This window comes from Lithobates pipiens, unplaced genomic scaffold (assembly GCF_037356315.1).
Source record: "Lithobates pipiens isolate NorthernLeopardFrog02 unplaced genomic scaffold, aLitPip1_a1.2 Scaffold_10, whole genome shotgun sequence".
Classification (NCBI taxonomy): Eukaryota; Metazoa; Chordata; class Amphibia; order Anura; family Ranidae; genus Lithobates; species Lithobates pipiens.
This window is the reverse complement of record NW_027507686.1, coordinates 187,554,923-187,576,824: the sequence shown is the minus strand read 5'-3', so window position 1 is coordinate 187,576,824 and position 21,902 is coordinate 187,554,923. Positions and strand designations below refer to the sequence as shown.

Genomic DNA, 21,902 nt, shown 5'->3' with positions numbered 1-21,902 from the left:
GGAAAGCGGAGATCTGACCGGTCCTTCTCTGCACAGTGTGCAGAGACGGACTAGTCATCCGCCGGCTCAGCGGGGATCAACGGAGTGATCCCCGCTGAGCAAGTGGATGGCTGGATATGGACCCTCTCGGGATCCGCACATGTGAAAGGGGCCTAAGTCAGCTTTTTATTTCTATGTCCCTGATGCATATTTTCTTTCAGTTTGAATCTAATGAAACTGCTGTCACCCTGACAGGAAGAGAGGGTAAGTCTCCAACAGACGCAATTAGCAGTTAGGCTTCATATACACTGGTGCTGGTAATCGGACGTTTAGAAGCAGTTGGGCGTGTTTTTTTTCAGCTGCCCCTGAACTCTCCTGTTATCTTATGAGCACAACTACACAGGGTTGTTTATTGTGGTTCCTAGGCAGTTGAGTTTAGAAGCTTTTTTTGGAAAGCAAAAAAATGTGTTCAGGATGGATGTTCAGAGGAATTTTAAACACCAAATACCTGTAACCGCTTGTAAACGCGATACCTCACGTTTAGCCATGTTTCGATTACAGGCGTTTTTAATGGAGATACATTGTTGACTATTTGAGAAAAAACAAACAAGAAAAATGTTTCTAAATGCGTCAAATTTGACATTTTTAAACGTTAGTTACTAACTGTCAAGTTAAATCGTTCAGATGAGGTTTCAAAACGTCCCATGTACATTAAGCCTAAAAATCCAGTGGGAGTTCTGAGCCTTTCCTAATGTTAATATAGCCAAAGCAAAAATGGACATACAATTTCCGTAGAAATTTCAGTAGAAAGCGGACACAGACAGGGATCACAAATACACAACAACATTTCAGATCCTTTACCAATATGGTTAGTTATGGAAAAGACTTCAGTTCAGATTAATGATCTTTTCACCACAATTCTAAAGCACAACAAGAGTAATTTACCTGGCACTAAATATCAATAAAATAAATATTTAAAAATTGGCCAAAAGTTAAGCAATTACCTCTAGTGATTTCATTGAGCTTCATCTTTGATTTAAAGTATACAATTTGATGCTATATAGATCACTGCATAACCTTTTTTCTATTTTGTTATTCTGCCCCATTAATGCAATTTTCTTCTTGTTTAGATGAAGTGGCTGCATTGGTTTTCTTTTTTTTTTAGGCTTTTTCCCCCTTGGTTTTCACCTAGTGATCTGGCCAGTAACACACCTCTTGTATTAGAGTGCCTCCACTTTGGATGAAGGAGCAATAGAGACCTTTGGATAGCATCATTGACCTGGGGGAGGGGAGGGGAGAGTTAGATGTTCTAGCAGACTTAGATTTATTATTAAATAGAAGCCAAACCCCAGCTGACACCTTTTAGACAGTTACAGCAATGGTTTTGTTTATTTTGGGATAAAAGTTTTACATAAGTAATTAAAAGCGGACCATTGTAATCATCCATGTGAGTGTTTAAATGGTTTGTCTTCAAAAACAGATGTACTAGCAGGATCACCAGGTGAAAACAAAGAAAGAGCCTTAAATAAAAAATAAAATAAAAATGCCATAACATCTAAGAATTGGTAAGCTGCAATATAAAATTTTCTTTTGGGTTTAAAGAGGAAGTAAACCCTGGTGGGTTTTACTTCCTCTTTATTTCCCTGCAAGGGTAAAGCATAATGGGCTACTATGCATTGCATAGTATCCCATTATGTGTCACTTGCCTGATACCGAAGCCCGTGATGTCACCACTGTCCCCACTAATAGCAACCATCCATCTTCACCCCTGTTCCTTCCGGGGCCGCGAACTCTGGCTCTGTGACTTGCCAGAGTCGCGTGACGTCACTTCCACGCATGCGCGCGGGAGCCACCAGTCACGGCATGACCCCTATTAGAAACGTCACGATCTGCCCTTTCTAAAGTGTGAATGCGCCGTAGATATTGGCACACAGCTTTTTTGTAAATCTCTCCTAAACTGTGGAGGTTTAGGAGATATTTCCAGCACCTACAGATAAGCTTTAATATAGGCTTATCTATAGGTAAAAGTGATTGTACAGGGTGTACAATCACTTTAATATGACCACTAGAATTCTAGTCTACAAATGCAGCTCCAGTCTGCTAGTCTTTAGGCATCTTCTTCACTTTCCCTGTCAAATAGATGATGCTGCTTCTCTCCTCTCATCTGTTCCTCTAGCTGCAGGATACGTTGTGCCAAGGCAGTGTTTTCATTCATAATGTCATTAATGTGCATGGCATGCTGGGTAAGCGAGCAGTCCATGTTATTGAGAAATAGTTCTGCTTCTTGAAGGCGTGGGGAGAAGCCTTCTAGTTTCTTGTCAAGGGCTGTCAAGGCTTCTCCCAGGGCAAAGAGACGATCCTCTAGAGGGTGCCAGCGTTCCCTTACACCTTCAGGGGTTATTGAATCTACATTCACGTGGTCTGCATACAGTGTAACGAGGTTCTCTGAATCTGTACTTATTGTCTCCCCTTCAAGTGATTCCATTGACACCATCCCTATGCTCTCTTTAAAAGAGTTTATATCTATTGTGCCTGCTGACACCATAGGGATTACACTGATACCAACTGTTCCAAGCGTCAATGAAGCAATATTTACTGCACCAAGTTGTAGGCATTTGACAGGGACAGATCCCATGTGCCAATCAGCACCTGCCGTGGCTAAATTCATTGAGCGTAAAGATGAATAACCTGTACCAGTTGCACCAAGGATAAGATTGTTGTTGCTTACTAAGGACAAGTGTAGCGATTCCATCGGCGCCATTCTGATATCTGCAGTTCCCACATCAAATGTTTCCATATAACCTAATCCTGGAGATAAGGAATCACATGACACCAAATTTATTTCATCGGTTCGCAGCTCTGGCTCCATCAGCTGTCGTTGCATTATCCATGAGTCACTTTGTAAAGAGTTAGTGTCATATGTGCTTACATTTAGAGAACCAGCACATAATGTGGATGAATCACTGAAATCTCCTGTCATGCTGCTTCCTGTATCCCATTGCTCTGTGCTGTTTTCTGTCCAGTTTATATGTTCCCAGCATTCACCATCCAGCTGTAATTCATTTGATTCAGTGCTCAAACCTGCAGCATTGTCCTCTTGGGGATCCCTCTGTTCCATCGCAAGAGACAAAACCTCTTCAGCTGTCACTTTTTCATTGTTTTTTTCTGGCTGCAAAGACTTGTCCTCCTCTGTTAAAGCATTCCTTGATTTTAGGGCAAACCTTGTAATACTCAATAATGCAGTATCATCAGTTCTAGTTGTTAAATCATGGCAGTGTTCAAAAATGTCACTTGCTTCCTTCCAGTCAATTGTGACAGCTGAATCTGCATTCTTAGCACTCACATCATCCTTTATGGGGCCAGAAATGACCGGATCCATTTTTCTGCCCTCTTCCTCATCTCCCGTGTCTACGGAATTGTTGTGAAAGTATAAATCCCCCATCTCTGCATGAGGAGTTGCGATCAGAGCATCTAATTCCATGATTAATGAGCCTTTGTGGCAGTCTCTAAGCAGACTATACCCATAGCCCAGCAGGAAAGGCAATGGCTTTATCTCGCCTGGCCCCCTCCCTGCTCTTATTACTATTTTTCTGTTACTGCTGCTCTCCGTTTTCCTTGCCCTTGCCTAGGTATTATTTACAATCATAAAATCCTCTTAACCCGATTATGTGAGTCATACGGATGCTGTTAGAGGATATGCAAGAGGTCTTCAAACAGACTTTTATCTGGCTTTCAGTGTGTACTTTCCTACTTTGTAATGATTTACAGTACATGTTCATCTTTATTATGTGACCTTGTAGATGGGTTATAGAGAAGAGCAGGGCAACAAATAGTCTATGATTTTGTCCTACAATCTATTGGACTGGAATTACCTGTGTGTGCTAAATTGCAAATCTAAACCAGAATGTTTCTTTATAAGCAAAACATTTTCTAACTGTTCTGTCTGTACTGGGCTGGTACAGTATCTATATCCTTCCTTGTTTTTTTGAAGCTTCATTGGGGGTGGGTGCTGGAAAGGTGCTTACTCCAAGAATGAGATGAGTTAGAAGGGACCGTGGTGCCACAAGCCTGCTAAGAAAGCTAACTGGAGGCACTGCTTTATAACTGCAGTGCTGGTAAACAGAATGACAAAAAAGTGGAAGTAAAGGCAAAAGTTAACTAACGCTAAACCTACTCCCACCCATATTCTAAGCCTAATCTATCTAGCCCTGTAAAGAAAAGATCGCTATACTTGCTTAATTTGCAGCTATTCTGGTCTGGTCTCAGTCTAAACTGTCAGTGGCAGCTTCAATGTATAGGAGAGGCAGCTGACAACAGAAGTCCAGTAGTAAGGGTCCTTTCACATGAGGGGTTCGTTCAGCGGACTTCGCTTTGCTTAAGGGGGGTCGCTCCGCTGATCCCGGCTGAGCAGGTAGATGACTGGTCCGTCTTCCCTCACCATGCAGAGCAGAGACAGACAGAGTTCCACAGGGAAATAGGGTGAAAACGGACCCCCTGTCCATTTTCATCCGATCTTATACGATCAAATCCTCCAGACGGATGGAAAGTAGGGTCACCATCCGTCTTTATTTGGCGGACAGGAACAGATAGTGGCCGATGTCAGCGGACATGTCACTGTTGATATCTGCCTCTCCATAGACGTGAATGGAGGGTCCGATCAGGTGCACCTGAAAAACTGACAGGCAGGCCTGATCTGACCGCCCTAATGAATGGACCCTTAGTCTGTGTGTGACTTCACTTCCTAGGCATTTCCGAGACGCTGTTGGCTTTCTCCTGCACAAAGAGGGCGCCTCTGGAGATCGGACTGGAGCGGCTTCAAAACAGGTAAGTATAGCGATGTGGATGGAAGTAGATATAGGTTAGGTTTTACCTTTACTTCCACCTTAGGTCATGATAATCTCCTGCTGCCTCTATGTAGCTACTTCCTGCCCGCATGCATCTACTCCAGTGACAACCACATAGTATATCTATGGGTTTCCTAATGGTGACAACAATGGGCAATGCCTAAGCAGTGTGTGGGGAGATGACCAGATGTAGGCTCCACAATAATCCTGTGAAATAGGCTGACGACACAGGAGCACAATGGGGAGATTGAGGGAAGAGCGCTGTTGCCCTATAACAGGAAATGCCTGAACAAGTGCTTCCATACCAGGATCACCAAATATTATTACAGTAAATGCTGTACATTTAAACATTTTGAAAATTACTTTTGAAATTACAATAATGTGGGATAAAGCTTATGAGACTTTATTGATTGGGTTTACATATACTTTCAGCTATTTAACCACTTCAATACCGCACGCCGTCATATTGACTTTGTGTGGGGATATCTGCATGATGCCTGCAGCTACAGACCTCATTCAGATATCATTATTTGCAGGTGGCGATTCTGTGCACAATAAGAACAATCATAGCGGCAGTTCCGCTGCTTGACTGTTTTTATAGGCGACGGTAGTGGACATCCCCCCGCCGCCACCCGGTGCGTCTCCGGGCACTCCCCTTGCCATCGGGGGCCCGGAGAAAGAAACGGATGCCGCCGGATGACGAGCATAGAGATTTCTGGTGACCAGTTTTCTCTATGACCGTTGGAGGCCCGGGCACTACGTTATGACGTCACACCCGGACCCTGCATGTAAACAAAGCCACGATCATAAGATCGGTGATTTTTTTTTCCGATCTCATGCTTTACAGCCTGGAGGAGAGATGTGGGGTCTTATTGACCCCGCATCTCTCCATAAAGAGGACCTGTCACGATAGATTGCTATTAAAAGGGATGTTTACATTGCTTGTAATAGCAATAAAAGTGATCAAAAAAAAGTGTAAAAATAAAGTAAAATAAAAAAAAAGTTTTTTTTAAAACGCCCCTGTCCCCGGTAGCTCACGCTCAGAAGCGAAAACACACTTAAGCCCCGCCCACATATCTAAACCTTTTAAACCACACATGTGAGGTATCGCCACGTACATTAGAACAAGAGCAACATGGAGATTTTTAAGAACCAAAATTTGGCGATTCCATGAGTGTGCACAATTTTAAAGCGTGACATTTTGGGTATCTACTTGGCGTAACATTATCTTTCGCATTATACAAAAAAAAATGGGCTAACTTTACTGTTTAGTTATTTTTTTAATTCACAAAACGTTTATTTTTCCCCAAAAAAGGCGTTTGAAAAATTATTGCACAAATACTGTGCGAGATACAAAGTTGCAATGACCCCCATTTTATTCCTTAGAGTGTCTGCTAAAAAAACATATATAATGTTTGGGGGTTCCGAGTAATTTTCTAGCAAAAAAAATATGATTTTTACATGTAGGAGAGGAGTGCCAGATTAGGCCTGCTATTGAAGTGGTTAAATCTAAGCCCCTGCCTCAAATGGACTTGGTTGAGTTACACATCTTGTAAATGTCAGGTTGAACTGGATGGACTGTTGTCTTTATTCAACCTTACCAGCTATAAACTATGTAAATATATAAACGGATTGAAGTTTCTTTCCCAGTCCTTATCCATTAGACATTCCATAAGCTTCCAAAACTGATAAAGGAGAAATATCGCCAATGCCCTTTTGACCCTACTTCTCCTATAGATCACAGGAGTGCATTTAATTTTGCACTTCTGTGACCTGTTTTCAGCCAACAGCAAGTTAAAGTCCGCTGACGTCACCCAGTCACAGTTTATAGTCATTATCCACCCAGATGCCTGGAGCGGCAGCTGGCTCAGCCTCTCAGCGATCCACTGGGAGACTGAGCCAGCCCCTCCAAATCCCGTGCTCCAGTGAGTGCTGGAGGGACAGAGCAGAGAGCCAGTGACTGAACATCACCAGCTCACTAAAGACCGAGAACTGGGCGATGAGCGCTCTTTGATCGCTCAGATCTCGATCTTAGAAGCAGCAGGGGACAGATGCCGCATCCACCCAGGTACATGTGTATATATATATGTGTGTGTGTGTGGAAATATATATAATTTTTATTTTGTTTAACTCCATACCGCTCTTTTTAATGCACCTTGGTATTTTTTCTTTTCTATGCAAAAATGTGTATCTTTTTCTTAATTGTATAATATTTTTCATTACTTTAAATACATTTATATATTTTGCACAGGCTATTGCTTACATTTTACTGTTATGTTATACTGTATGTTTATTGGTGCATTTACTGTACATGTGAACAAGTATATGCATTTATTTATTGCTGTTTTAAAATGTTGTATTGCATACAATAAAAATAAAGAATCTAATATATTTTGCTACACTTGCATGGCACAACAAAGACCCAATTAGAAGAATAAAACAAAATGCTTCAATGTATTACTTTGAGCACAGCCAGCTTAAAGCATTTTTTCATCTTTCCGTTTATTAAATGTTCTGCCCTTGTTTTAACTTTGGATAGTAAGTAAATACCACAGCCCACTTCTTGTTTCCTGTCTGGTAAAAAAAGGCCTAGGCTTATGACATCATGTACAGCTCTCTCTCTTACTCTCCTGAGAGTTTGTGGGGGGGGGGGGGGGGGGGGGCAGAAGGCCAACGAGAGCTGCAGATCTGGAGGTGTACCTCTGTGCAAATCCACAAAGTGAACAGGCAGCAGCTTCAGCTGCCCACAGTTAAAATGGATGCAGCCAGACTCAGTGGAGGGAGATTTCTGCAGCATATTTGGCAATTACAGAATCACAGTATATATAAAATATTTAAATTGGTTGGAGGGAAGCTTTAGAATGGCAAAGATGTTTTTATTACAAATTATATGAATAGACTGATGTTGTTGATGTGACATTATGAATTGCTCCTTCACAGTAGACTTGGTTGAGCTACACATCTTGTAAATGTCATGTAACCGCTGTGTGTAAAGTTCGTACAATACTTCTACAAAAAGGGTTATCAATTTTATGAGCTGTTCTGTATTCACGTTGAGAATCCTGCTTATTTTCTGTCTTAGATTAATGAGTTCCAGACGCTATTACTTTGAGCTACTTCACAAGCAGGACGACCATGGCTCTGACCACGTGGAAGTAGCAGTAAGTACAATGATGGATGCATTAAACAGGCAGAAAGAGAAATCTTTGAGGTTCAGGGGCATTTTAAAGATCACTCAGATTGATATCCTTTGCTCTAAAGCATGTTGCATCTCTTTCTTCTACATACTGTGTATACTTATATTCATGGGCTTCCTCCTGTGACGTTCACAAAAAAAACTTAAAGTAAACAGGCTGGCCTATTCCTTTTATTACAGTACATGTAGATAGCATTCATGTAGGCCCTCACTCTTTTGACCATCTTTGCAACAGTGTACTTGTTTCTTGTTTTTGTAAAGCAGCAAACACCATTTCAATAAAAACAGAATTTAAAAATAAAACCGACTGTATTATTTGTGCTAAAGTTTTTTTTTTTTTTCTAAATGAATAGCCTCAGATGATACACAGAGATGAAACAAATCTCCCTACGTATGTTTTACATGTATATCTGCTGTCTTTCCCCTTATACATTTTTTAGAAAGTGAACATCATGTTACAAATCTTTCTTCATCATTCAGCAGTGGGTGTGGAGTCTGGGAATACACTGTGGTGACCGTTTATGAAGCAGTGAAATCTATTCACTTCTTCATTCTCCGGCATTTTCAGAGGAGATCATTTTCCTCTATGTGTCAGTTTATGAAGCTGACCTCTTGGAGGAGTGAAGCAATCTACAAACGCTTTGAACAGTGGAGAACGGCCCTTGATACCGGAATCTTGTGAGACTTTACAAGATTACAGTACCAGAAGTTCACTGAAACATGAGATGTCAGTTTATTAAGCAGTGATAATTTATCATCGCTCAGTACACTGACAGACGGCGTGGTTAATGTTAATAAAATAAGGAGTCCCCCCTACATTATATATATATATATATATATATATATATATATATATATATATGTATACACAGACACACACATGTTATATATACATGTATATGCACACACATTTTACACATATATATATATATATATATATATATATATATATATATATACATAAATATGACAGGGGGACATGGTTACAGTGTTGTGGGGTCTGAACGAACCATAAGGAAGTTAAAAATCTTGCTCTTTCCTCCTCAGATCCCCCCAGATTTTCTCTTCACTTCCCGACTCTCCACCTCTGAGCTGGTGAATCGGGGAGTGTGAATTCTGACTCGGATCGCCAGTGAAGCACTGAGATCGCAGCTTCATAAACTGGCCGTTACTGTGAGGATTCTCCATGTGCGGAGATCATCAGCGGGAGGACATGTTCAAACACTTCTCCCCCGATTATCAGTTTCATAAACCATTTATAGGCTGTGATCAGCGGCAATCCTTGGAATCACTGCTGTTCACTGCTTCAAAAACGGACACCTGTGTGTGAGCTGATTGGAGGAGAGGCACCCCTCCCCAAAACACACACACATAGGCGAAGGAATAAAAAAACTTGCAGAGCTGCAGTCATAGATAGATAAGCAGAGAGCTTGTCTATTCAAAGTTCCCTCCCTGACAGAAATTTCCAGCTGCTTTTATCACCTGTTCCAGAGAGCTTGTCAAAAGTTATCAAGTTGATAACAGAGCAGCTGAAAGACATGGCACTCAGAGCTTTAGAGAGAGAGAAGTAAAAACTATATAGATATACGGGTGCACCTCAAACAATTAAAATATCAAAACTTTTTTTTATTTTAGTAATTCAATTCAAAAAGTGAAACATATATTTTATATAGATGTGTGACTTGATGATTGTGGCTTACAGCTAGCGAAAACCCAAAATTCAGTATCTCAGAAAATTTGAATATTACATAAGACCAATAAAGATTTTTAATACAGAAATGTTGGCTTACTAAAAAGCATGTACAGTATAGTATGCACTATATCAATACTTGGTCTGAGCTCCTTTTGCATTACTGAAAATCTGTATCAATGCAGCATGGAATGGAGGCAATCAGCCGGTGGCACTACTGAGGTGTTATGGAAGCCCAGGTTGCTTTGATAGCAGCCTTTAGCTCGTCTGCATTGTTGGGTCTGGTGTCTCTCATCTTCCTCTTAACAATACCCCACCGATTCTCTATGGGGTTTCGGTCAGGTGAGTTTGCTGGCCAACCAAGCACAATGATACCAAGATCATTAAACCAGGTATTGGTACTTTTGACAGTATGGGCAGGTGCCAAGTCCTGCTGGAAAATGAAATCAGTATCTCCATAAAGCTGGTCAAAGCAACCTGGGCCTCTATCAAAGCAAACTGGGCTTCCATAATGCCTCAGAAGTGCCACAGGCTGATCATCTCTATGCCACACCGCATTGATGCAGTAACTCATGCAAAAGGACCCCCGGCCAAGTATTGAGTGCATACTATACCGTACATAGGGTTACTTTTCAGTAAGCCAACATTTCTGTACTAAAAATCGTTTTTTTTTTTTATTTGTATTTTTTTATCAGTCTTATGTAATATTCAAATTTTCGGAGATATGAATTTTAGTTGGATTTTCACTAGCTGTAAACCATAATCATCAAAATTAAAAGAAAAATGCTTGAAATCTATCACCCTGTGTGTAACACATCTATATAAAATATGAGTTTAACTTTTTGATGATATTCAATTTTTTGAGATGCACCTGTATGTGCACAGGTCAAATTTAATGAATGGGGTTTATAACCACTTAAGTTATTTTATAAGAGACACTACACCGCGGATGGCCAAATTGCCTATGGTATTTTTGACAGACCCGCCAGCTGCCAAAATTTTCAAACAATGGTATGAGGTCAGGGCTCTTTCACTTCTAAAACAGAATCAATCACTCCTGTGTTTTGAGCCTTACTCCTGTGACACAATACAGCTTTAATTTGTTAAATCATAGACACCTTAACAATCTGCTATAATTTGGCTTTCATTGGTCTTTCAATGAGCTCAGGCAGTCCATACCCTGTGGGAGAAAACTATATCCCCTTCCCTCCCCACCATGGTTTACGGTTGAGATAAAGTGCTTAGTGTTTATATCTAGTGTTTTGTGTTCATTTCCTAATATCAGTCCTTAAGTCCTTACGAGAATCGGAATTCTCGTCGGAAAAAGCTCTGATGGTTTTCCCGACGCATTTCCGACGGATATCGGCTCAAGCTGTCTTGCCTACACACAGTCACATCAAATTCCGATCATTTATAACGCGGTGATATACAACACGTACGACGTGACTAGAAAAAGGAAGTTCAGTAGCCAATAGCTTATGTCTCGTAGTTGAATCTGAGCATGCGTGATTTTTGGCGTGTCGGAATTGCATACACACGATTGGAATTACCGATAGAAAGTTTTTCCGTCGGGAAAATTGAGAACATGCTATCAATTTTTGGCTGACGGAAATTCGGACAGCTAAATTCCGATGGAGCATACACACGGTCGCATTTTCTGATGAAAAGCTCATCGGTCTTTTTCTGGCCGGAATTCCGATCGTGTGTACACGGCATAACAGTTCTGACAGCTCCGGTCAGAGACCCTGTGCTAACCATGCAAGGTTATTTGAATGATCTCCCCCGCTTAGCTATTGTGTTCTGACTATCTGTAGTAATCCCAAAAGGCTCCATATCACAGCAGGAGTTGCGGCATTACAAGAATTGGTTTAACAATTTTAGACCATTATAAGATTTCGGTTTAAGTGTTTCATTTGTGTGTTTTCCAAAATGACCTGATATTCCTCAGTGTTTTACTTTGAATAATGTGAAGGAAGGTTGAATATAGATAAGTTACATGCACCATACCTTTACCCTTTTTAAAATGTGTTTTGTCTCTAATTTAGTGGCGTCTAGCGCTCCCTGGCATGAAGTTTGAGATTGTGGACTCCCCATACTTGTCTCTCTATACAGGTAGAACGCTACTATTTATGGTTGAGCTTGTAATCTTTTTTTTTTTTTTTTTTTACTAAAACAAGGAGAATGTTTACATATTTAGTATTAAAAAAATAATAATTGTGATATGTTTTTTATTTATTTACTTTTTTACATGTCAGCCTACTTCACAATGTTTCCAACAATATATAAATCTTTAACTATGGAAGTACATTATTTAGCAAAGTATAGAAGGGTTAGAAGCCATGCCAGGTATTTGTGATTGCGTCCCTCTTAAGAAGTGTCATGTCACCAGAACAGAAAGTAAGAAGAAATTTTGCCAATGGAGACACAGACAGCAGTAGAAAGTGAAAGTGGTTCTGTCCTTTCCATACTCTGTTCCAGGGCTCTCCAAACTTTCAAAACAAAGGACCAGTTTACTGTCCTTCAGACTGTAGGAGGCCAGACCGTAGCCAGTGAGAGTAGGAAATGCCCCAGCATCAGTGGGAGTATACCATGTCTCAGGCTTGGTGGTCAGTGGGAGTAAAAATTACATAGCACCGGTCATCAGTAGGAGGAGGGATACTGCCCCATCCAGAGGCAGACCAAATAAAGCAAGGGCCCCCTGGCAGGCCTAGCCCATGGCCCGCTCCTACATTTTGCCCAAAACCTCTGCCTTTTTTTTTTTTTTTTTTTTTTTTTTTAATGGGACCTGAATCAGGGTCTCTTTCCAACACTAGACTACATTAGACAGTCTAATAGAAAGCGTCCCCTCCAGGAATCATTAGAGTCTACAACAGATGGGACCTGGAGGGGGTCTCTCTCTGACTGTGTCCATTCGAGATTCTCTGTTAGAGAGATGCCCCCCTCCAGAACCCATTAGAGACTACAAAGGAGTCTAATGAGACCTGGAAGGGATCTTTCTAACAGAGGCCCTTACAATGTCAATTATAGAGTCTGATAGAAAGAGACCCCCCCCCCAGGGCCCATTAGAGACTTCAAAGGGGTATAATGTGACCTGGAGGGGGGCCTTTTTCTGACAGAGTGTACAGTGGACAACTTCATTCACTCTGGTCCTCACAGGACCCCCTCCTTGTGCGATGACTCTCACCCCTGCCCCAACCTCTCACAAAGTAGAAAAAAATTGGCACTGTGTAGCACTCCTCTTACCTTAACTATGGGTACTGTAGCTGTGGCTGGTTCCCGCATCCTATGTGGCTTGCTGGCTCCCACGTCCTCTGTGGCTGGCTAGTTGGCTCCCTGGTGTGGGTTTGCTGGCTGGCCCTGCTTTGGGTGGCTGGTTGGCACCCTGGCCCTGCTGTGGGTGGGTCACCGTGGGTGGTTGACCTGCACCCTGGCCCTGCTGTGGGTGGGTCATCGGCATGGGTGGCTGCCTGGCTCGCACCCTGGCCCTGCTGTGGCTGTCTGGTGTCCTCTCCTGTTTCACCATTCTGGGCACTGTTTGCCCTATAGGCCACAGAAGAACTAGAAGACTTGCAGCAGGCGCAGAGGCACGAGGTACAACGTGTAATGACATTGCGTGTTTGTGTGCGGGTCCTCTCTGTGCCCATTTGAGAGTGTTGGGAAGAGCCCCCACCAGTGCCCATCGATGCAGCCTCTCAGTGCCCCTCGATGCAACCTCAACAGTGCCCATGAATGTAGCCTCACCTGTGCCCCTCAATGCAGCCTGATTACTGCATGGGGTCAGAGAGGAGAGCTGCTGGATCACACAGAGCAGGTATCTCCCGCTGTGACACCTGGCAGCCACTGTCATATGATGTCCCGCCTCCTTTGATACACAGCACATGTCCCCCAGCATTGAGCCAATGTGACGTCTGTCAAAGGAGCCAGGAGGTGGGACATCGGAAGACAGCGGTCGTCAGGTAAGCAGGAGATCCCCGCTCTGTATGATCCAGTGGGGCTCTCCCTTACCCTCAGAGACACCTTTGGGGCCCTGGTGGGCCTGAAAAGATGGTCGCCAGGGGCATTGGCAGGCCCCCTTCAGTGGCTGGCCCTCAGACTACGGCCGAAGTGAGCGACGGGTCAGTCCACCCCTGGCCCCGTCATAGGTATTAGTAGGAGGAATAGTGTCAGTGGAATAAATGGTTCCTCATCATTTAGTGATAGTGGAAGGATTTAAGCCACATATTAGTGGGAGGAACAGTGCCCCAATGGCTGGATAAAGGTAAGCAAAGGGCCTCAGTTTGGAGACCACTGCTCTATCCAAAACTAAAATAGAATGGTTTTGGCTAGAGTTCCTTAATGTGATAGCTAATTGACACTTCTCTAACTTTTTATTACTTGTATTTCCATCAAAATTTTAGGGCTGGTAAATCAGTTGGGGCCCCTGCTACTTTAAAACATTATTAAAAACAAAACTGTGTCCAAGGGTGGTTATTATCATTATTATTATTATTATTATACACGATTTATATAGCACCAACAGTTTACGCAGCGCTTTACAATGTATAGCGGGGTTGCATTGCTTTTCCATCCAAAATGGAAACACCCTAAGGAAGGGGTCTCAAACTGGTGGCCCTCCAGCTGTTGCAAAACTACAAGTCCCATCATGCCTCTGCCCGAGGGAGTCTTGTAACTGTCAGCCTTGCAATGCCTCATGGGACTTGTAGTTGCGCAACAGCTAGAGGGCTGCCAGTTTGAGTACCCCTGCCTTAAGGTGTCCGTTTATAAAACAGAGATCAGCTGTGATCCTCAGGATCATGGCTGATCTCTGGGGTGTACGTTTTATATAGCTGAGATAAGGAATAGAGAACATGTTCTCCACCCATCATCACAGTACATGAACGTTCTGTCACAAATGGCCAGTTTATAAAAGTGAGATCTGAAGATCTCACAGCCGTTACACAGAAATATGCCTTAAAGGGATTGTAAAGTGAATTAATTTTTTTTTTTTTTAAATAACAAACATGTTATACTTACCTCCACTGTGCAGCTCGTTTTGCACAGAGTGGCCCCGAACCTGCTCTTCTGGGGTCCCTCGGCGGCTGTCTCGGCTTCCTCCTGCAGGTGCTTCTCACGTTCATGCGAGCTCCCTCGCATGGTGAGAAGCATCTGCGGGCGCGCTCCCGTGATACAGCCGGCGGCTATAGCCACTCGCTGTATCACATGGCCCGCCCCCCGGCGCTCCACGTCAGTGGATGTGATTGACAGCAGCGCGAGCCAATGGCTGCGCTGCTTTCCATCCATCCACTCCAGCCAATCAGCGGCCAGGCTGAACGGTGGAAAGAACGTCGGGGGACGAGCGCAGGACTTTCGAGGGGTGAGGTAAGTAAAACCGGGGGGGGTTGGGGGCGCCAGGATTGTTAGATGTTTTTTCACCTTAATGCATAGAATGCATTAAGGGGAAAAAACATTTACCTTTACAACCCCTTTAACCTGTCCGGCTATCCCCTACTATTGCTACCTTCAGGCAATCCCTGAAAACTCATCTCTTCAGGGAAGCCTATCTCTCCTCCAACTAATCTTTTACCACTTCCATCAGCTCATTCCCCACATTTGCAATCTTTTGTACCACCTGCCCCACCCTATTAGATTGTAAACTTTTCTGAGCAGGGACCTCTTAATCCTCTTGTATTTTATTGTCTCCCTTTTATATTGTAAAGCGATGCGTAAACTGTTGGAGCTATATAAATCCTGTAAGCCCTTGTACACACGGTCGGACATTCCGATGGAAAATGTCCAATCGGACCCTGTTGTCGGATAATCTGACCGTGTGTGGGCTCCATCAGACTGTTTCCGTCGGAATATCCGACCGACAAAGTTTTCGAGTTTGGCTCTAAAATTTTCCGACAACATGATCCGATTGGCCTTTGTCCAATTGTTTGTAGAGAATTCCGATCGGACAAAGTGCCACGCATGCTCAGATCCAATTCCTAGACCAAAGCTATTGGCTACTAGCCTTGAACATAGTCCCGTTGTAACGAAATAACGCCATCACGTTCTGAACGATCGGATTTTCCGAAACTTTGTCCGACAGTGTGTATGCAACACCAGTTTCGGACAAAATCCATCTGACAAAATCTGACGGATTTGGTTGTCGGAATGTCCGACCGTGTGTACAAGGGCTAAGACTGACAAGGATGTGGAATTCTCTTCCACAGGCAGTGGTTTCAATGGGGGGCATCGATAGTTTGAAAAAACTATAAGATAAGCACCTGAATGATCGCAACACACAGGGATATACAATGTAATACTGACATATAATCACACACAGAGGTTGGGTTTGATGGACTTGTGTCTTTTTTTCAACATCTCCTACTAGGTAACTACATATAATAATAATGATAGTATGGATCCTGGGGGGCTGTAATTGGAGAAGTGTACAGGCAAAACAACTGTCGTGTTTTACTTAAACAGACTACTAATTTCAGTCTCGAAGATCCCCTGGCAGAGACATTATGACCATTGCCTTGGCATTGCATTATATAGATGCCTATAGAAAGAAAAATGGGTTTAAGCCATAATATTATTCAGCAGGCCTAATTATAAAAGTCATGGAGTTGTACTTCTTAACTGGATTCATCTGTTCAACAGAATACTATGGGGGTTATTTACTAAAGGCAAATCCACTTTGCACTGCAAGTGCTCTTGGAAGTAAAGTCGCTGTAGATCCGAGGGGGACATACAAGGAAAACAAAAAACAGCATTTTAGCTTGCACATGATTAAATGATAAAATCAGCAGAGCTTCCCCTCATTTCAGATCTAGCCCTTGCAGGGGTCTCAAACTGGCGGCCCTCCAGTTGTTGCGAAACTACAAGTCCCATCATGCCTCTGCCTTTGGGAGCCTTGCTCTTAACTTTCAGCCTTGCAATGCTTCATGGGACTTGTAGTTTTACAACAGCTGGAGGGCCACCAGTTTGAGACTCCTGATTTAGAGCAATTGCACTTCCAAGTGCACTTGCAGTGCAAAGTGGATTTGCCTTTCATAAATAACCCCCTATGTTTTGTTGAGTAATCTCTGAGTGACACAAGAGAAGCTCTATGCAAGTATAGGATGTCATCTGCTAGTTGGGAATGAACTCAGTTTCACTCTGTAAACTGTCACATATGGGGTCTTTTAACCCTTGTCCTCATCTGAGGTCTCACTATAGGTCCACTATAATTTATTGCACACACAGAGGCAGACAGTAATGTTAGTCGTAATTTAATAAAAAAGCAAGATGAAAATGGTGCCAGTACGTTTTTTTTTTTTGATGAGCTTCCGAAAAGGTTTACCCTTTATCTTTTTTTCCAGATGAAACATCTCTCAAGATGAACGAGGTTTCCCACATCCCACGCACTCTTTCCAGTGTTGCTAGCCACCATCTGCCACTGGGGAGGGAGGAATTTGCTGTTGATATTTTAAAACCAGACCCTCGGGACACTTTTTATATGAGTAAGTATGCTATATGTAAAGAAGATTGTGGAAGCTGGAAGAAGAATTTCACCTATCAGGGCAAATGTGTTCAAACCTGTTTAGTGACTAACCAGCTGTCTGCTTTATTCCTGTCCTGCTGTGTAGATCTGAGCGCTTCGCTGGCTGCGAGGAATGTAATGTCTGATCTGTTTATCTATTTCCAGCCCCAATGATCGAGGAATCCAAGGTAGAAAATGTGCTAGTTCCCTGTGCGTACAATCCCACCTATGTTGTCAAGGATTTTCCCATTGCACGTTATCAAGGCCTGCAGTTTGTAAGTGGATGTGGTATCAGTATGACAAAAAAGAGCATTTGCTAAATTGACTGTAACCTCAAAGGGAGATTTCTAATAATGTTAACGCTTAGACCCCCTGCACTGACCCCCCCCACCACACACACACACACACACACACACACACACACACACACACACACACACACACACACACACACAGGCTGGCATTGTGTTTATCATGCGTCATTGTGAGTTAAACACACTAAAGTCGATGTGCACTGAAATGTCTTTTTTATGAGCTTTTGGTGTGTGTGTCCTTTTTTATTCATTTTTTTTTTCTCACAGCAGGAGCCAAAATACTTTTATTTTTCTTTCTTTAATCCTAACCGTAGCACACTGTGAGGCATATGTTGCAGTGTGTTATGGTGCTTTTAAATGCAGTGTTCTGTTTTCCCCATTGGTGTGAGCTGGCCCTGTTAGAAACAATGGATTTATGCCGCATACACACGCCCGGACTTTTCGACATCAAAGGTCCGACGGAACGATTCCGGCGGACCATTCGATCGTGTGTGGGCTGCAGCGGACTTTTGATTTGCAAAAATCTGACAGACTTTAGAAATGGAACATGTTTCAAATTTTTCCGCCGGACCCAGTTCCTACCGAGAAATCCGCTCGTGTGTATGCTAGTCCAACGGACAAAAACCGACGCGAGGGCAGCTATTGGCTACTGGCTATGAACTTCCTTATTCTAGTCCGGTCGTACGTCATCACGTTTGAATCCGTCGGACTTTGGTGTAATTGTGTATGGCCAAGTCTGTTCGTTCGGAAAGTCCGTCAGAACTCCGCTGAAAGTCCGTCGGACCTAGTCCCTCGAAAAGTCCGGTCATGTGTACGCGGCATTACACTTGTGTTGGGTTTGTATTGAGCAACACAGCCCAAAACATGTGACGTGAATAGGTCTTCATTATGATTGAAAGAGAGCCCCGTCATACAGCACTGCTGTTGTTTTGCTAATTTCTATGATGTGTGAATCTTAACTTCACCCCCTATTGGTAAAATCTAGTACTTCAGCACCTTCACTGATGCACACACTTACCATTTGATTGTACTGCTGCAGCCTTTCTAAAACTGGCACTTGCTTCCATCTTCCGTTACATTCTGATTACAGATCGTAAAGTCCCAGCAGGATAAAATGAGCACCATCATTACCATGGATTACAGATGATGTCTGTTGTTCTTCATGCGGCCACACAAAGACATGGTTAACCAACCCAATCACAAAGGGGGTTTTCTTGTAATCTTCACTCATATTTTTATGCATATCATATTTTTTAATCATATTTTCATACAGAATCCATTTTCTGCGTCGATATTTTAATGTCTTTTGCAAAAGTGGAAAGATAACATTACAGCAGGTAAAAGGGAAAATGTAAGGACTGCCCTCGCAGGGGGCTGTTTTATGTTGTGATATCAAACATTGTTACATGGCTCCTCAATGTAGAAATTGTACATAAAGATCACATTGATGTACCATAATCAAGACAAGTCAGAGTTAATGGGCTGCTTTGGTTCTCGAAAAGGTGACACAAAGTGATTTCCAATTTATAAGCCCAGAGTACTTCCAACAGCTCAGGAATGGAAATGGATTATGGCTTTTTACTATAAACTGAATTCTGTTACATACAGAGGCTGTGGATTGTTTTATGAAGGGCAAATTGGCTATTCACTTTGCAAAGGAATTTGCACATTGCAACAGCATTCTCCCTTTCCCATACAAAGTGCGTACAGTGGCGATCACAGCAGGCAATTGCTGGTTGTACAGGGAGCCGCAAATCAGGGCAGCTGCCGGCGACCTGTCATTATAGTGAACAGGGGCTAGCGGCCGTACCTATCTGCTCACAGCCGCAGCAGGAACCTGAAAATGCCTGCCGCTACAATTCACACCAGCCTAAATCGCCATTGTGAATGTGGGTAGGCTGTGCTGTCTTTCATCATTTAATCACGTGCAAGCAAATATACAGTATTTGTATTTTCCTTATATCTGATTCTGTATTCTTTGCAAAGTGATTTTTCACCACATTCACTAAGCTAACAGAAAATTTCCTTACAAAGTGAACCTCCTATTTGCCTTTAGTAAATCACCCCCCTTCAATCTAAAGCTGGACATATGCTTCACAATCTGATTGTCCAATCTATGATTATAGCATTTTCATTTTACACAAAACTATGCAATGTGAGAACCTAGCTAAACAACTTGATTTGTATCCATTTTGTAGGACTTTGCACTACACAGTTTGTAGTAGACATAAAGGAGATTGTACAGTCAGAATATAATATGTATGATCATTCATTTTCCATTCTTTAAAGTATATCTAATGACACATTTTTAGATCTGGCTTACCCCCCTCGGTTAGGGCTGCTGTCTGAGGGAAGAAATTACAGGTCCCCATATTGCCTACATGACAGGGCCCCCACCCCCCTGATAATATCACATATTTTTTGCTAACAATACATTAAAATCATTATGTGACCTATTTACCGGCCCGTTCCACCTTTCTCCATCCTGAAACATCCTGCCTGCAGCAGCGTCCGATGGGAGAGGAGAGGAGGGAAGCCAGATACGCTCCAGGGAAAAGGAGCACACACGAGTGCCCAGAAAATAGGGAGATGAGTACATGGATGCTAGAACTGATCCACCTGCAGCACGGCTGGAGAAAGGGAGTGGACAAGAAGCCGGCAGCACTGCAGAGCAAGACGGAAGAGGATCAGTGTCTGCAGTACAGCTGGCCCTACTGCTCAACAGCTTCCTGGGCCCCCCTTTTGAACTGATGGGGACTGGGCCCAGTACAGGAGGGCTGGCTGTACTGCCTTATCAGTGGCCCTGCCCTCAGACTGTACATACAGTACAATGCTTTCTCCTATTTGGATTTATTCTGTCAAGTGTGACATCTTATGTAAGCTATTAGTATTTGTTTTCTTTGTTGTGCTGTTGTATTAAAGTGTTGCTAAACCTACAACAGTAAAATCAGTCTGTATATGCAGTAATGCATGCTTGTTATACTCACTGTGGAACCTAAGGGGTTAATCCTCCACATTGTGTAAAAAGGCTGTTTGATCCTGTCTTCTCTGATCCTCCCCTCCTTCCACTGTCCCCTAATAATTTCCTGATAACAGAGTCTATGGCGTCAGGCTGTACACTCAGTTTGGTGTATATTGCTTGAGAGATTTTTATTTTCTTGGGAAGGTGCATGTGATCAGCACAGGGCCAATCAGCACTGTCCATACAGAGGCTCACAGGATAGTGAGAAATCTCCCACTAGCTTTAACCAGTGTTTGGGTGGACACTGACAGAAGTCACTAAACTACTATATACTGCTGATGAGAAAAGGTATTTAGCAGTTTATATGTACTAAAATAATTGCATTTCCATGTTCTGTGGGAGACCAGATATAGTGAATGCAGGGTTCTGGGTTTAGTAACACTTTAAATTACACTAGACAAAATGTTTTTCATTGGCAGGATCTTATGTTGTGGTGATTGCTTCTCCAGTCCTAAAATTGCATGTGTACAATTTATTCTGTGGCAGCTAGCAGGATTTTCTGCAGGGCAGACTGTCTTTGAGATCTGTGTCTTCTGAATGAGCACATGCTCTATTTTTTGTGTTGTTGAATTACTGTTAAATGAAATAATGTAACTGCATTTTCATGCTTTCCTGCTTATAAGCCCCTTTTCTGTTTTTAGGTGTATCTTACTTTTGTCTATCCCAGTGACTTCACCCGCCTTACACATATGGAAACGGAAAACAAGTGTTTCTATCGAGAGTCTCCAGTGTACTTGGAGAAGTAAGTGCACCACTTAGACATTCTATTATTTAACCCCTTCCCGCCGAGCGTACGCAGATGTGCGTACTCGGCTTGCGGGGGGTATACCGGGATGATGCCCGCACCTACAGGCATCATACCGGTACCGTTTTGTTCAGCAGGCGATTGGCTATCCAGCCATAACAACCGATGCGGCTAAAAGCCGCTCGGCTGTTATGCCGGAGGAGCGAGAGGGGACTTCCCCCCCTCCCGCCGCTGTTACCGGTGCTCCCGCTCGATCGGGAGCACCGATTCCATGTCTGACGCCTTCGGCTGCTGGGGAGGAACTGGAACGAAGCCGTAATCGGCTTCGTTCCTGTCTCCTCACAGTAAACACGGAAGCGACGTCATGACGTCACTTCCCGTTTACTCGGCTGCCAATGGCGCCGGTTTTAAAAATATATACGGTATTCAGAATCGCCGTTTTTGGCGATCTGAATACATTGAAGTGTAATGGAGGGGTGGGGGGTCAAAGCAAAGAAAACGCATACGGAAGTCGCGCCCGCATATGTAAACGGTGTTCAAATCACACATGTGAGGTATCGCCACGATCATCAGAGCGAGAGCAATAATTCTAGCACTAGACCTCCTCTGTGCCGCTAGCCTGG

General features: G+C 43.0%; 1 protein-coding gene across 1 annotated transcript in view; it reads left to right on the top strand.

Moving 5' to 3' along the window:
• The window catches only part of B4GALNT4 (beta-1,4-N-acetyl-galactosaminyltransferase 4), a 141,014-nt gene that overhangs the window by 71,957 nt on the left and 47,155 nt on the right, over window positions 1–21,902 (top strand). The window contains exons 9-13 of the mRNA XM_077460740.1: window positions 7,906–7,984; window positions 11,755–11,821; window positions 17,038–17,178; window positions 17,364–17,473; window positions 21,176–21,276. Coding sequence (XP_077316866.1) covers window positions 7,906–7,984; window positions 11,755–11,821; window positions 17,038–17,178; window positions 17,364–17,473; window positions 21,176–21,276 — 498 coding nt within the window. The remainder of the gene's footprint in view (window positions 1–7,905; window positions 7,985–11,754; window positions 11,822–17,037; window positions 17,179–17,363; window positions 17,474–21,175; window positions 21,277–21,902) is intronic.